Source organism: Branchiostoma floridae, chromosome 17, assembly GCF_000003815.2.
Source record: "Branchiostoma floridae strain S238N-H82 chromosome 17, Bfl_VNyyK, whole genome shotgun sequence".
NCBI classification, from domain to species: Eukaryota; Metazoa; Chordata; class Leptocardii; order Amphioxiformes; family Branchiostomatidae; genus Branchiostoma; species Branchiostoma floridae.
Window position 1 is genome coordinate 2,643,281 of NC_049995.1, and position 14,448 is coordinate 2,657,728.

The following is a 14,448-nucleotide window of genomic DNA, read 5'->3' on the forward strand; positions in this document are numbered from 1 at the left end:
GTCTGTAGAATTCCCACCAGAAAATTTTGATATTCATATTCTAGATACTCATTTTAAGGAAATGAAGTATATCGTAAACAACTTAATTTTGTCTAAGTTTTGTAAATTTTGTTTTTATCGCATGAATAGCCTGCAAATAAAGTGCTGTAGTTACGGTAAAGTTTTAAGGTCAGGGGTGAAAGGTTGTGACCTTATTTATGGCGCGCATTGCAGGCACGGGCAAGTTTCTTGGCAAGTAATTTTTGGCGGTTTTGCAATAAAATACGGATGGAAAACTGAGTCCTTAACAGAATGGTGAGTACAACAACAGCTGTGAGTTATTTTGGTTAAGTTGACATAACTGTTTCGTTGTTGAGTCGTTAGATGTTTAGTTTACTGATTTGGCGGTAACTTTACGAAGAAATCCCCCTCCCTCCTTTTCGTTGGGATGGATCAGGAAAGATAGAAAAGGGGGTGGGCGGAAAAAAAAAATGTTGATTTTCTTTCCTTAGGTCCTTTTCTGCTTGCTTCTTTTGTACAGGTTTCTGTTTTCTTTTTTTGGGGGGGGGGGGGGGGGGCAGTAAATTCAAAATTTATCATCATCATCATTCACTCCCACACTATAGTTCATAATTTGGAAGTCCCGTAGTATTTCCAAGGAGGTTAACAACGCAGTATTTCTACAAACAGAATTTAATAACAGTTCAACATGTCTTTTTCTCCTCAAGGACATTCGGCGCTTCTTTGGAGCAGCGCCTGGCGCCACAAAGACCAAACCTGTACAGAAGACGGCATCTTCAGCAAAGGTATTGTCCGTTAGAGCAGTTACCACTAATACAAATCTACATAGGCGATAATGTTAAAATTAGCAAGTTCAGGGTGTCATAATCTCATCCGTGAACATTCCAGGTCATAAGAACTCACCCCACACAGCAGCCCGCTATCTCAAGTGTCCAAAAGTCTAACCTTGAAACTTTCTGACCAGCGCAACTATAAATCTTGCTTTTCATGACGTCATTTTTGTGACTCAGCACTTCAAAATAGGGGTCAGCACAGGCCAAAAAGATGGACCAAAACCTAGTTTTTTGGCCGAATCTGAACATCTGCAACCTACACTGTCTCACCAATATGAAATGTTACTTACATTTTCCTGCTAAAAGTCGAAAATAGGCTAAAATACTCGTTTTGGGCCTTCTGCGCCTTCTGCGCCTTCTGCGCCTTCTGCGCCTTCTGCGCCTTCTGCGCCTTCTGCGCCTTCTGCGCCTTCTGCGCCTGCGTCAATTAGGGTCATTGCCCGTTAGTCAAAGTCAAACACGCATTAGGATTGGCCAGAAATACCTTAAACTAGCCATAGCTTTCTGCCATGCTATGTGCCTGCAAAGTGCAAAGCTAATTTTGTTACGAAGAAGGGCAGTTTTACTAACTATACAGATATTACAATTAGAGATGGCAGACTTCAGCCCACATTTAAACTTCTCTCTCATTTAGTTTAAGTACAATTGGCAGCAGTATTCATTCCCAAAGTACCATATTCACGTTTGTTGCTTCTTATATATTTGTGTGTCAAAACATGTCATTATAAGCAGAATCTGAGAATGTAATAAATCTCTGACAATACAGGAAAAAGGTGGCGTGAAGAAGAGTAGTCAAACCAAGCGGAAAGCAGCAGTGATTTACGACTCAGGTAATACAACATCCTTTACTTGTGAAGACCAGTCTCTATGTCTGCTAATTTTTGCTGGTGTGTTCTTTTTCTTCTTCTTCAACCTGTAGCCAATCAGAGCTCAGATGAATATTAGCTGCTAATGCCAATACAGGGCTCGAAATTCATTTTTGGGATTAGGTGCACTGGTGCACCCAGCTTGAAAAATTGGGTGCACCAAAATTTTTTTGGGTGCACCACTTAAATTTAAGCAATAACCTAATAGCAAAACTTATTTACAAGCTATCAAATTCTTAAACAAATAACATGACAGACATTTTTGTTATCTTTTTAACACTTAGATGTCAAGAATATGATGTATATTACTAGTATACTTTGATATCTTTACATACATAAACCTAAGAAAATTTTTGGGTGCACCCTGTGCACCCACAGAAAATAATTGGGTGCACAGCTCCAATTTTGGGTGCACCTGGGTGCACATGCACCCAGTACATGTATTTCGAGCCCTGCAATATGAGCAATTTTTAAAACTTCTACACAATACAATAGGGTGAGCATAAATGGTATAGTATATGATTAATATTGTATGTGCCTCAGGCCACTGTCATGAGTAAACTGGAGCTAGGATAGAATGGATTCCAGGCTACTCATCTCCCAACCCAGCACTGACCTTATTCTGGGAGTTGATTGGAATCAGCATTCCCGCCAGGCATACGTCTTTACGTCTTTGGACGCATTTTTTTCTGGAAAGACGCATTCGGCTCGGCGGAATGCGTCCATAAAAAAATCTGAAAGAAAGGCTGACCTGTACCACCAGTGTACAAAATGTATCTGGAATCTTTCAAAAAATCTGTGTTTATAAGAAGGAATCCTACCTTTACAATTTATACTTCAAATTGTTCACTTTCCGGTCATCCCAGTAGTCTGGGCATGGGGCGGAGCGCGGCACGTTTTACAACTAGCGGACCCATGTGCGACACACCCAGCCACGCGCCAGTCTGAGCTGTCCGTTGCGCAATGTAATTTTTTGTAGTCCGTGACATACATCTGACAGTCAGCATTCTCTAACACTCGTCTGGAAGAAATCTTATATAGATTTTATATTCTGATTTTAACATGATACTTACTTATCCTCATTTTCACGTATTTGTTAAAGATGTGTGGGTAATACTAGTATTGAGCAAACAAACTGTTCTGTGCGAGTGTTGCACATCTCAACAAAAGTTCTCACGCTGTGGGCAATTGATTGGCAGTCGGTATCTTTGGCAACAGGCCACCGGCGCCAAGCAGTCTAGATTGGCCACCAGGTCCAAATCCAATCATCTTAATAACCAATCAGCGTTTGATAAATGTAATGTTGTACTCTGTCATTGGTCACCGGGAAGAAAAAACAAAAGTTACGGAGTATTAGGCGCACGTGACGTTGTTTTGTGATATTGGTAGCCGACCGTGTCGCCTGGCAAGTTTCTTCCCTAGCTGCTAACAATTTACTATTAAAGTTTCCCCATTTATCCAAGTTAAAAAAGCGGTGGTAAATAAGTGAAGAATCCAAAACTGTACACTTTATTTGTTATTTGCAAAATTTCTTATGTTTCAAAAAGACAAAATTTGTGGCAGAAAAGGGGCCGCAATATTGTTGTCAAGCGTCGATCGAGTCGGCTGTGCACTGGCACTGGCCTCCGTGGCACATGGCGCGGCACGCCCCCCTCCCCAGACGGATCGTAGATCGCAACGCCCAGCACGTTGGGACGTCTTTCTGGCTACTGCTTCAAGGCTACACCGGCCGCACTGATCACTACCAAAGGCAAAGAGGCAGCATATCGTCCTCCTTCGAGTAATGTATAACGTTCTTAGTCTATTTAAAAAGAAATCCAGCCAAAGATTTCACGCCGAAAACGGGGTTACCTGAGGTCGCACGCTCGTGGAAAATGATGGCACGGCCTTGTAAAACCCCACCGATACGAAAATTTTGAGTAAAATCATCGGGAAAAATAGAAAAAAAAACACAAAATGTGCGTGATGGCGTCGTTATTTTATCGTCTCGGAAAACTATTTGATGCGGGAGGGCGCAACATTGATCGCACGACTCGGTAACGTTAGACCTTTTTTTATTCAATGACGGAAAAAATTGGCAAAATTTTTCCATGGGCTGACGAACTGGCTAGAGCCCTGTTGCGAAGCATCAAAAATTTTCATGTCTGGACAAATTATACCCTGGCCAGATCACGGAAGGCTGATTCCCTGTGCTTATAGTTTTTTTTTCATATAACGTATTTTTGGGGTTCGAGAGGGCGGTCGTCGATTACTGAATAACGGGAGTAAAAGAGGCAACCGACATCCAATCTCAAGCGCATGATTTTCCTCTCAAATTGCAGGAAATTGTGTTTTAGAGAGTTTGAAAATCCAAATTTTCCCGGGGGAGCATGCCCCCGGACCCCCCTAGAAAGCGAACGCCTGCGGCGCTCGTCTCGCGCCTCCGGCGCTCATTACCCCCCTCCCCAATATTTTGACGCATACTTTCAAGAACCTGGCGGGAATGCTGATTGGAATAAAGTTATAAGAAGGTCCTGTATGTCTGAAGGGGGCGTAACACTTAAACACTGCCATGATACAGTGAACTCCAATTATTTGGATTTCGGCTTCTTGGATAATTCGGGTAATTGCATAGAATCGTGAAATCCAATTTGCCATTCATTCTATTCTATTGCCACTCATCCAGATAAGGGAATTCCACTGTAGTAGCATAGTCATTGTACAAAGATTATACTTTTCTTTAATGGTGTTTGACCTTCTTGTACAATTCTGTCTTTCCAGATTCAGATGAAGAAGTGCCGCCTGTCAAACAACAGAAAACTGCAGCAGCAAAATCAGCAAAACCCAACAAAACAGGTACATTGTAGACTGCAAGGTTGTATTCCATGTCTGTTTTGAAAATTTTGTTTCTATTCCATTTCTACCGTTGATAATATATAGACATCCATCCATACTTACATGTAGTGGTGCGTACCTAAAGCCCGGACTTGGAATTGGACCTAAAAATGTTAAGGTCCAAGTCCAAAAAAAAACTAAATGTCCGTAGCCAAGTCCGGACTTCGAAAAGTAATCTGTCACTTATATTCCCTTATTTTGTTCTTAACCATCTAAAACCTTCCATAGACAGTGCAATTTGCACTGGAAAAAGACAAAACACATTTCGTGTTTACACTGGCTGTATATTATTTTCATGTATTTTTCACATTGCATTTCAATTCATGCTAACATGCAATTTTATATGCACCATCCCCCCTCCCCCTAAAAAAATGCGCATAATATGCATAGATGGGTTCAGGTCCGGACTTATAAGTCCAGACCTGAACCTGAACTGCTGGACCTGAATCCGGACCTGAACCTGAAATTGAGTTTAGGTACACACCACTACTTACATGTATTTTTCTTCTTAAGTAATGCTTTTTTTTATAGCAGAGAGTGAAGAGCCACCTTGCTACCGCTACACACCTTTGACATATGGCACATGCTTTACGTCTGGCTCTCCTCAAACATGTACTAGTAAACAGGACCTCCAGCTTTACGTTCTAGAGGACGTCCCTAACTGAAGCTTGGGACTTATTTTCACCTAAGCTGAGTGAGGATATAGGTTTAAAGCGCCTTTCCCAAGTGCACTACATTTGGGGCCTGCTAGGGATTCAACCTCTAATACATTTCTTGTGTGCAACTTCAGTAAAAACAACATGTATGTCTTGCAGAAGTAAAGTCACCCCCCAGTAGAAAGCAGTTTGACCCCAAACCAGTGTTAAAGCCAACCTCCGCTGCAGACTTCTTTGGCGCGGCGTCACCAACTCACAGAGTCAGTAGGACAACAGTGGTCGCCAAAAAGAGAAGTGTAAGGGACAATTTTGTTATTGCGATGGAAAGATTCTTTGGTGTTGAAAGGCAGTTGAAACACCAAACAGCTAACTCATTTTTAGCATCTGTTACTTCACTGTTAGAATTTAGAATGCATTTGTAGATGTCAACTCAACTACATGTATACGTTTCATATAACTTAATATTACTGCAACAAGGAAGCAATTTGCATTTCTTCTTCGGGTGTCATAATTCTATTTGTTTGGATTTTCATCTTACAGGGACATGATGCAGGCAAGGCAAATGATGTTGACTCAGAAGCTGACAAGGTTAGGCATGCCATACATGTACATTACAGTAGCTTTGAAATTTGGAATCAGTTGGTCACCCTTGAAATCATTAACATACTGTCAAACCTGCATAAGATGACCACTTAAAGGGCTGATAAAGTCTATGTGGACAGGTGGTCACTATAAACAGGTGACAATGGGCAAAATTATGTAATGTTGGTCAGGTGGTCTCTTGTAGAGGTGGTCACTTGTACAGGTTTGACTGTACACATGCATGTGCTTGAAATGTGATATTATGTATTTATGTCATAGCTGTGACATGAAAACGTTCGATACGGGTGTTCCGGACCGGCTGGTAACTTTCCGTACGGCCCGGGGTTATCACACGGGCTCCATTCGAATAAATCGAACTGTTTCGAGTGGGCCGAGTACGGCGCCATCGAAAGTTCGAATACCTGATTCGGACGTTGGAACATTACTGTTGCAACAATTTTTTTTCGAGGGCAACAAATTCGTTCAACTTCTGGCGCATTTCGCATCAAAACAGTGGTTTACTCAGGTGGGTATGACATAAATAAAATACAACACGGTGTATTCCGCATCACCCTCGGTCTCAGCCCTCCCGCGGGTCGGATCACCCTCCGGCCTTCAGCCGTCGGGCGATCCGACCCTCGATCGGGCTGATACCTTGGGTGATACGGAATACACCGTGTTGTATTCTATATGTACAACTGTAGACAACAAGGTTTTTTTAATCATAAAAAAAATTAGTTACTGAGTTTGCCATTTGTGTTTTTTAGGAGCTTCACGATGACGAAGCGTTTATGGAAACGCTGGCAGAACTTGACAAGAGTCGGAAGAAATCAGCAACTATGTCAATTTCCCCTGGTATGTAAAATGGACATGATACGTGAAAGAAATTACAACAACCAGCAACATTGTAGTTCTGTCGACAATTTGTTTTGTGCTTTTTAAAAGCTGCTTGTCTTGTGGTCTTGTGAATGTGTTGGTGAATGGATGGCTAGGTTTATGTGGTTTGAAAAGTAGATGACTGATCATATGTTGGTGAGTTGGCTCTTATTTTATGATAGATTTCAGCCAAAATAATGCAACAAATGCTGTTTAACAAACTGAAAATTTTATGCCCCTTGCCCTAGGCCTTAGGTTAGGTGTTATGTTGATTTTGTTGAATAGGTTCATCAGTCACGTATGTTCACAGTTACTATCAATTTTTTTTCCAACAGTGACTATTTACAAATGTATTAAAGGTAGAGAATGTACCTCCAAATTTTCGATGTCTCCCAGTACATCTTGGACGCGGAGGATGGTCTAGTCTCATATTTTCTCGCGAGATCGATACTAGACCATTCTCCGTGTCCAAGATGTACTGGTAGACATCGTACCTTCTCTACCTTTAATAAACCGTCACTGTTAGAAGGAAAAATGATAGTAACTATGTTGATTTTATTTTTATACACATGTGAGATTGTTTGTTGGTTGGTTGGTTGGTTGGTTGATCAACTTGTTGGTTGGTTGGTTGGTAGCTTATTACTTAAGTTGACATTAAAATTTGTGATATTCAACCTTCTTGCACTTTAGACAACAAGAAGAAAGAAAACGGAACACATGAGAAAAAACCAACCAAAACAAGAGTAGATCAAACCAGTCCCAAGAAGACGAGAGAAAAATCTCCGACCTCTAGCGCAAGCCCCAAGAAAGCCAGCCCTCAGAAGAGCAAGTACTTTGACAAGACTGAGGATCAGAAGATGAAGAAAAAAATCAAACTAGAGTCACAGGTATTAATGTATTTTAACTTAAGAGTATACAATGTGATGTAGTTTCTTTTCAAGTCAATTTGATACTTTGTTTCGCTCACCTTATAGTATCTAAATAGATGCTTTTGGGAGTTAACACTTGATACTAATGGGTATTTTTTATGCGTACCATACATTTATGATTGATTTATATATTTTGAAGTTTGTATGCATCAGTACAGCCCTGTCAAATCTTATCATATTGCAAATACAGTAGAAACCATTTAATTGCACAATGGATAATTGCATACTTCTGGTAATTGCATGGAATCTCAAAATCCTGTGATGGTGCAGTCCAGCTGGATAACTTTGCATTATTGCACCATTCAGACAACTGCACGAAATACTCTGGCAAATGGGGTGTGCAATTAAGCGGCTTCTACTGTATTGCTATTTAGGAAATAAAACATGTATTTACAGAAGGACTACGTACACTGTACTTGCAGTATTAGAAATTCTTAGGACATTTATATTTACATATTTTAAGGGAAAAAATGATTTTTTCTTACAAAAGGATAAGGATGAAGCCAAACCAGATCAACCAAAAAAAGCAAAGAAACCTTCACCAGTGAAGACCAAGACTGAGAAGACTCCTTCACCTAAGAAGTCGCCAGCGAAAGACTCCAACCAAGACGCTGAGAAGAAACCCGCGCGAGGAGCGTACAGAGCTTACTTAACCCGCGAAGGCCCGAGGGCGCTGGGGACTAAGGAGATTCCACAGGGAGAAGAAAACTGCTTAGGAGGTTAGAATCTTTGTATTTTAATAATAGGCCACTCCAATGTTTATTATACACTACTGTAAATGCATTTAAGTTCGCAAGGGATTTAACTCCGCAGTAGCGGGAAAAAGGACTCTTTGCGGTGGTTTTATTATTGCCATGCACTGTAGTCTCTGACTGGGATGGAAATATGTTCGTGGTGAGTTGGCAACACGAAAACCGTGAACATGAAACAACCGCGAAAATGTCTGCATTTACAGTATAAACAGTCGCTTCTCACTCGGACATCTCTAATGTCTGGAATTGTCTGAAATTTTGGACGACAGCACTGCGTGATTCGCCCTACACATGAGCGAATTAAGGAATGGGTGCAAGAACTCATTTGAACAGGTGTTCCAACACCCAAAATGCTTTCCGTCCGCTTGGTGTTGGAACAACTGTTCACTCATTAATTGATGTCACCACCAAAAGGTTTGAATGCACAGTTCCCCAGACGGGAAGTAGAAGCGAACATTTACATTTTATGTTGTATGATTATTGTTAAGTTTATGTTGATTGATTTGTTGCAGTGCTCCCTTGGATTTTTATTTTTTTTCAAACTGCAGGGACGTTCCTCCAAGATAGAATAGATAAATAGGAGAGAACTTATAATACCTGTATGGTACCCGGGCAAAAGAAGGACCCATACAAATCAAATCCTTACTTGCATATGTAATGAACTACAATAATCAATTAATGAAATATTATATGAGAAGCTCACAAACCCTTAACTGCCCCTTTATCCTGCTTGAACCATTTGGTGTTTCATGGAATTGTAATATTTTGTCTGTACATGACCTCTCTCTCTCTCTCTCTCTCCTCTCTCTCTCTCATGCCCTCTCTCTCTCTTTCCCTCTCTCTCTCTCTCTCCCTCTCCTCTCTCTCTCTCTCGCTCTCTTTTGCTCTCTCTTTCTCTCTCTCTCTCTTTCTCTCTCTCTCCATCTGGTTTAGCATCTGTATACCTATTTAGTAATACCATTAATCACAAATTTAGTGCCAAAAAGCTATTTTGCATAGACTCTGATCATAAGGCATTTCAAGGAAAAGTGGTAACAACTTTTGTGGCCCTCATAATCATATTATAATATTCGGTAAGACATGGTACATTGTACAACTTAGGAAGAAAATATTATTGGGCAAGAATTGTACTCTTATCATTTTCATTACTAATAGGACAAACTACATTCACACACTGATACAACTTACTACAGGTACAAGGTGTGCCGAAGACACCACCAAGTCAGTTTCACTTTTAAACATGTTCTTAACACAATCAGGTTTTACATCTTTTAGGTCTATTTCTCTCATTACTGATAGCTCCAATCCCGATCACATAAAAACTAGGTCCATGAAATATTTTTGTCTTAAGTACATCTCTGAGGTTTATTTCATTACTAGTATGAATAGCTCCAAACTAGGTCCAATGAAATAATAACTTAACTTATAGAATTAATGAAGTTGATAGCATGGGGAAAAGTACAATGTATGTAGGACAGGTTTTAAATCAAGTTGCGCCAAGCAAAATATGGTTAAGGTTGCAAGTGTGTAAGTGGGTATTTTGGGCACTGCACATGTCATGAGTCAAGTCATATACAATTGCAAAGTCATGTAGGACCAAGGTTTGCAAGGAAAGTGTTACAGTAAAAGCCACAAATGTCTCTCAATTCAATATCCCATACCTGACATGGTCTCCAGCTTCTAGATCTTGTGAGTAGGTCCAGAGTTCATCGGCTGTTCTTAACATATCTCTAACTGTTCACTGTCCTCATTCTCATGCTGTCCTTGAGCTGTGTTGTACAGCTTGTGAGTTGTGCTGTCCTTACTCTCGTGCTATTATTGCGCTGTGTTGTACAGCTTGTGAGTTGTGCTGTGCTCATTCTCCAGCTGTTCTTGAGCTGCGTTGTACAGCTTGTGAGTTGTGCTGTCCTTACACTCAGACTGTCCTTGAGCTGTGTTGTACAGCTTGTGAGTTGTGCTGTCCTGACTCTCATGCTGTTCTTGTGCTGTGTTGTACAGCCTGTGAGTTGTGCTGTCCTGACTCTCATGCTGTTCTTGTGCTGTGTTGTACAGCCTGTGAGTTGTGCTGTCCTGACTCATGCTATTCTTGTGCTGTGTTGTATAGCCTGTGACTTGTGCTGTCCTCACTCTCATGCTGTCCTTGTGCTGTGTTGTACAGCTTGTGACTTGCGCTGTCCTCACTGTCATGCTGATCTTGGGCTGTGTTGCACAGCTTGTGAGTTGTGCTGTCCTCATTCTCCAGCTGTTCTTGAGCTGCGTTGTACAGCATGCCAGATGTGCTGTCTTCACTGTCAGACTGTCCTTGTGCCGTTTTGTACAGCTTGTTTTCACCAGTGTGCTGTGAACCACTCCTGTGCAGGAGCCCACTAACACGTGGACTCTCCTGTCTCTTGTCCACTCCGTAAGGACCCCTGCTGTTTCCCGTCGATGAATGGTCTCTCTCATAGTCATAGTTTGGTTTGATGTTTGTCTGTGTGGGCAGCGACTGGGTGACTGTTTGGTTGACTTTCGTTGCCTGTTGTTTACTGGTATTTGTCAGTGACGTATAACCTGCCCCTTTACTGCCTCTTGTGGCTTGTTGTGGGTCTGCGTAGACTGTTGCATAAGGTTGGATCTTATTATCATCACCTTGCTCTGGGTTGTCAATGCAGGTTTTAGCATATGCATGGAGTTGTGGCCCTGGGTTTTCATCGTGGGTCACTGCATATGGCTGAAGCTGTGGCCCTGGGTCTTCATCGTGGGTCACAGAAGACGGCTGAAGCTGTGGCCCTGAGTCTTTATCGTGGGTCACAGAATACGGCTGAAGCTGTGGCCCTGAGTCTTTATCGTGGGTCACAGAATACGGCTGAAGCTGTGGCCCTGGGTCTTCATCGTGGGTCACAGAATACGGCTGAAGCTGTGGCCCTGGGTCTTTATCGTGGGTCACAGAATACGGCTGAAGCTGTGGCCCTGGGTCTTCATTTATGGTAGTCGTGGCATACGGTGCAAGCTTGCCATTCTTCCCCTTCCCTGACACATCGACATATGACACTGCGTATGGCTCAATGTCTTCATTGTCCTCTGATGTCTGGATATGAGCCAAGGAAGTCGTCGCGTACGGTGCAAGCTTTCCGTTTTTCCCTTTCCCTGACACATCAACGTATGACACTGCGTATGGCTGGATGTCATCATTTTCCTCTGATGTCTGGTCTTGAACAGGAGTTGGTTGTGGGCCTGTAGCTCTAGAGTCTTTGTCCAATGATGGCTGTCCGGCTGAGTTCGAGTAAGCAACAGCGTAGGGCTCGATCTTGTCCCTTCCGTCTGTTTCGGCAGGCGTGTTGTGACGTGCCAAACCTTTGTTGCGACAGCGGAGGTAAAAGATGACGAAAATCGCCGATGGTGACACGATGAGGAGTGGAACAGCAACAGCAGTGAGGATGACATTGACATTGTCCTCATTGACAGTGTCATCGACGTCATTAACAGTGTCAATGCCTGGGACACTGTTGTTGTGTGCCGTCTCCGTGGGGATGGTGGTGTTGTACAGACTGGTGTTGATGGTACGAGGGCCTGTCGTGATGGTCATCTGATGCGACCTCTCTGTGACAGCCTGACAGATGTCCTTCCTCATCGTTACAAGGAGAGTTCCACGCAGGTTAGCCGGGGATGCGCACCTCAGGAGCCTCGGACTAGAAATCTGGTCCAGGTCTGGTAGGTTGCAGATGAACCAGGTGAGATTCCCATCGCAGCTCAGCTCGTTGCCGGCTATCACGACACGCAAGTTCTGGTTCTGACTCAGACGCAGGACTCGGCTGTCGACCGTGGTGATGTGGTTTGTTTCCAGGTTTGCGACCCGAAGCGCTTTGGGCGGCAGGAGTGCGTCAACGGGCACGGAACGCAGGCGATTCTTGGCCAACACCAACCAGGCAAGGAGAGGTAGGCCTCGGAAAGCATGCTGGGATATGATGGAGATGGCGTTCTTTTGAAGGCCCAAGGTCGTAACCTTCTCGAGCCCAGTGAAGGTGTCGGGTTCTGAGTATAAACAAAACAGAATACAAGTAGTACTGCAAATCGTTTAAAAAAATTTATGAGTTGTGTGGGGATTTAATTATGCAACTAGAAAGGTGATATTTGCAAGCAAATATACAAACTTCACATGTTGTAGTCTGACACTCAGACTACTGTTGTTATGTTTTTACTCTTACTCCAAGTCCAACACAATTAATATTTAGTGACCTGAACCCCTCCAGCTATATACGAAACCATTTGCTACTATAACATTAATCATTATGTAACCAAACACCACAGTGTCTGTCTCAGTGTCTGGTCTAGGTCGTTTACCTTATTTGTTTGAGAAGAAGAGGAAACAACACAAAAAACAATATGTTACATGAAGGTTAACATAACAAGAATACGAGGGGCAAGGAGGTTATAGGCGTTTGGGCTGTTAAAAATTCACAGCTCAAGCAATAATGTAGTTCAGTAGTAAGGCCCCGATTTCACTATGTCTTGATCCTTGCACGGTGGGATTTGAAAAAGTAAAGTAACTAGAAAGGCAACATTTTTGAAAAAAAATGCAGGATGTGGGCGAAGGGAAAAGAAAGCAAAAATCGCAAGAAAAGAAGCAACAAGAAAGGCAACATTTTCGCGAAAATGCAGCAAAAAGAAAAATTAAAAAACATTATCTGTCCACAGATTCGATCCCGGAGCGTTAGTTTACCACGCGTGAACAATACCACTTAGCCAGTGCTACATGTTACCGGCACACGTTTTAACAGGTATAGAAATGTATTGCGTTCATACATGTCCAGAAATGGGTGAAATGTACGAAGTTTGGATCAGCCTACGTCACACGTAATTTCCGACAACTTCTAGCTTCCGACAACTTTCGACAACCGCTGTCGGCAAAGTTCGGGAAACGTCGACAATTATTTGTGACGTAGCTACGCTAAGTTCGTACATGGGGCGGACCTAATGTACGAAGTTAAGATGTTTTCTATTTTGTGGGTTATGCTAAGTTCGTACATGGGGCGGACCAAATGTACGAAGTACGATGTACGAAGTTAAAATGTTTTCTATTTTGTGGGTTATGCTAAGTTCGTACATGGGGCGGACCTAATGTACGAAGTACGATGTACGAAGTTAAAATGTTTTCTATTTTGTGGGTTATGCTAAGTTCGTACATGGGGCGGACCTAATGTACGAAGTACGATGTACGAAGTTAAGATGTTTTGACTTTGTTGTGAGTTATGCTATCTTCGTATATGGGTCGGGCCTGGTGTACGAAGTCAAGATGATTTGACTATGCTGTGGGTTATGCTAACTCCGTACGCAGTATTCTATTCTACTTTCACCTGTCGCACATGGTCAGCCACGCGTTAATCACATGCTCTCATCATCGATCACCAATTATTGAGTGCGGGTGGAGAACAATCTGTATCATCTAACTCGTGAACTAGATCGTTTATAAAAGTATTAAAAAGTCTAGGGCTTAGTTTACACTCCTGCCTGACACCCTTATTGGTAACAAACAGTGGTGTTAGGCCAGATAACGTTAGAATCAACCATCTCATAAAAGTAAGAGGTTCCTATAGAATGACTTATATGAAATGAGTTTTAGTCAAGATCATTTTGTTTTGACTAACATTAGGTAGCATTTTTGTGACTGTTGTATACCATTATGCCTTAGTGAGAACGATAACATTTATGGGAACTCGAAAATATTTTCATCATTCTAAATTTTGTTACTTTTTATTATTTAAAACTTATTCAAGTGCCTTCTGTACGGTCTTAGAACTGTCAACTTTGTATTTCTGACGTGATCACCATTCTTCAATGCACTTGATGAACATAGATATAGGTCTTATTTATCAAAGTTTGTAATTTTTTCATCGTTCAATATGGTGTTTTAATAAGACCTCTCATTTTTTAATTCGACTCTAACGATTCGTACAACGTTAAGGCTGACCATCTGTACTGAAGATCTGTTAACTTTGTACATCGTACATCGTACACTAACCCTTCCCCTCTGTACGAAGTTAGATTTGTTAAGTTCGTACATCGTACATCGTACACCAACCCTGCCTGCCTGTACGAAGTTA

General features: G+C 41.9%; 1 protein-coding gene across 1 annotated transcript in view; it reads left to right on the forward strand.

Annotated features, from left to right (window-relative positions):
• Positions 1–115: 115 nt before the first annotated feature.
• The window catches only part of LOC118404821 (replication factor C subunit 1-like), a gene marked incomplete in the record, with an annotated part of 33,779 nt that continues 19,446 nt past the window's right edge, over positions 116–14,448 (forward strand). The window contains 9 exon segments of the mRNA XM_035804180.1: positions 116–294; positions 708–785; positions 1,600–1,663; positions 4,460–4,534; positions 5,389–5,525; positions 5,770–5,817; positions 6,579–6,666; positions 7,378–7,574; positions 8,107–8,335. Of these exon segments, the coding sequence (XP_035660073.1) occupies positions 292–294; positions 708–785; positions 1,600–1,663; positions 4,460–4,534; positions 5,389–5,525; positions 5,770–5,817; positions 6,579–6,666; positions 7,378–7,574; positions 8,107–8,335 (919 nt within the window).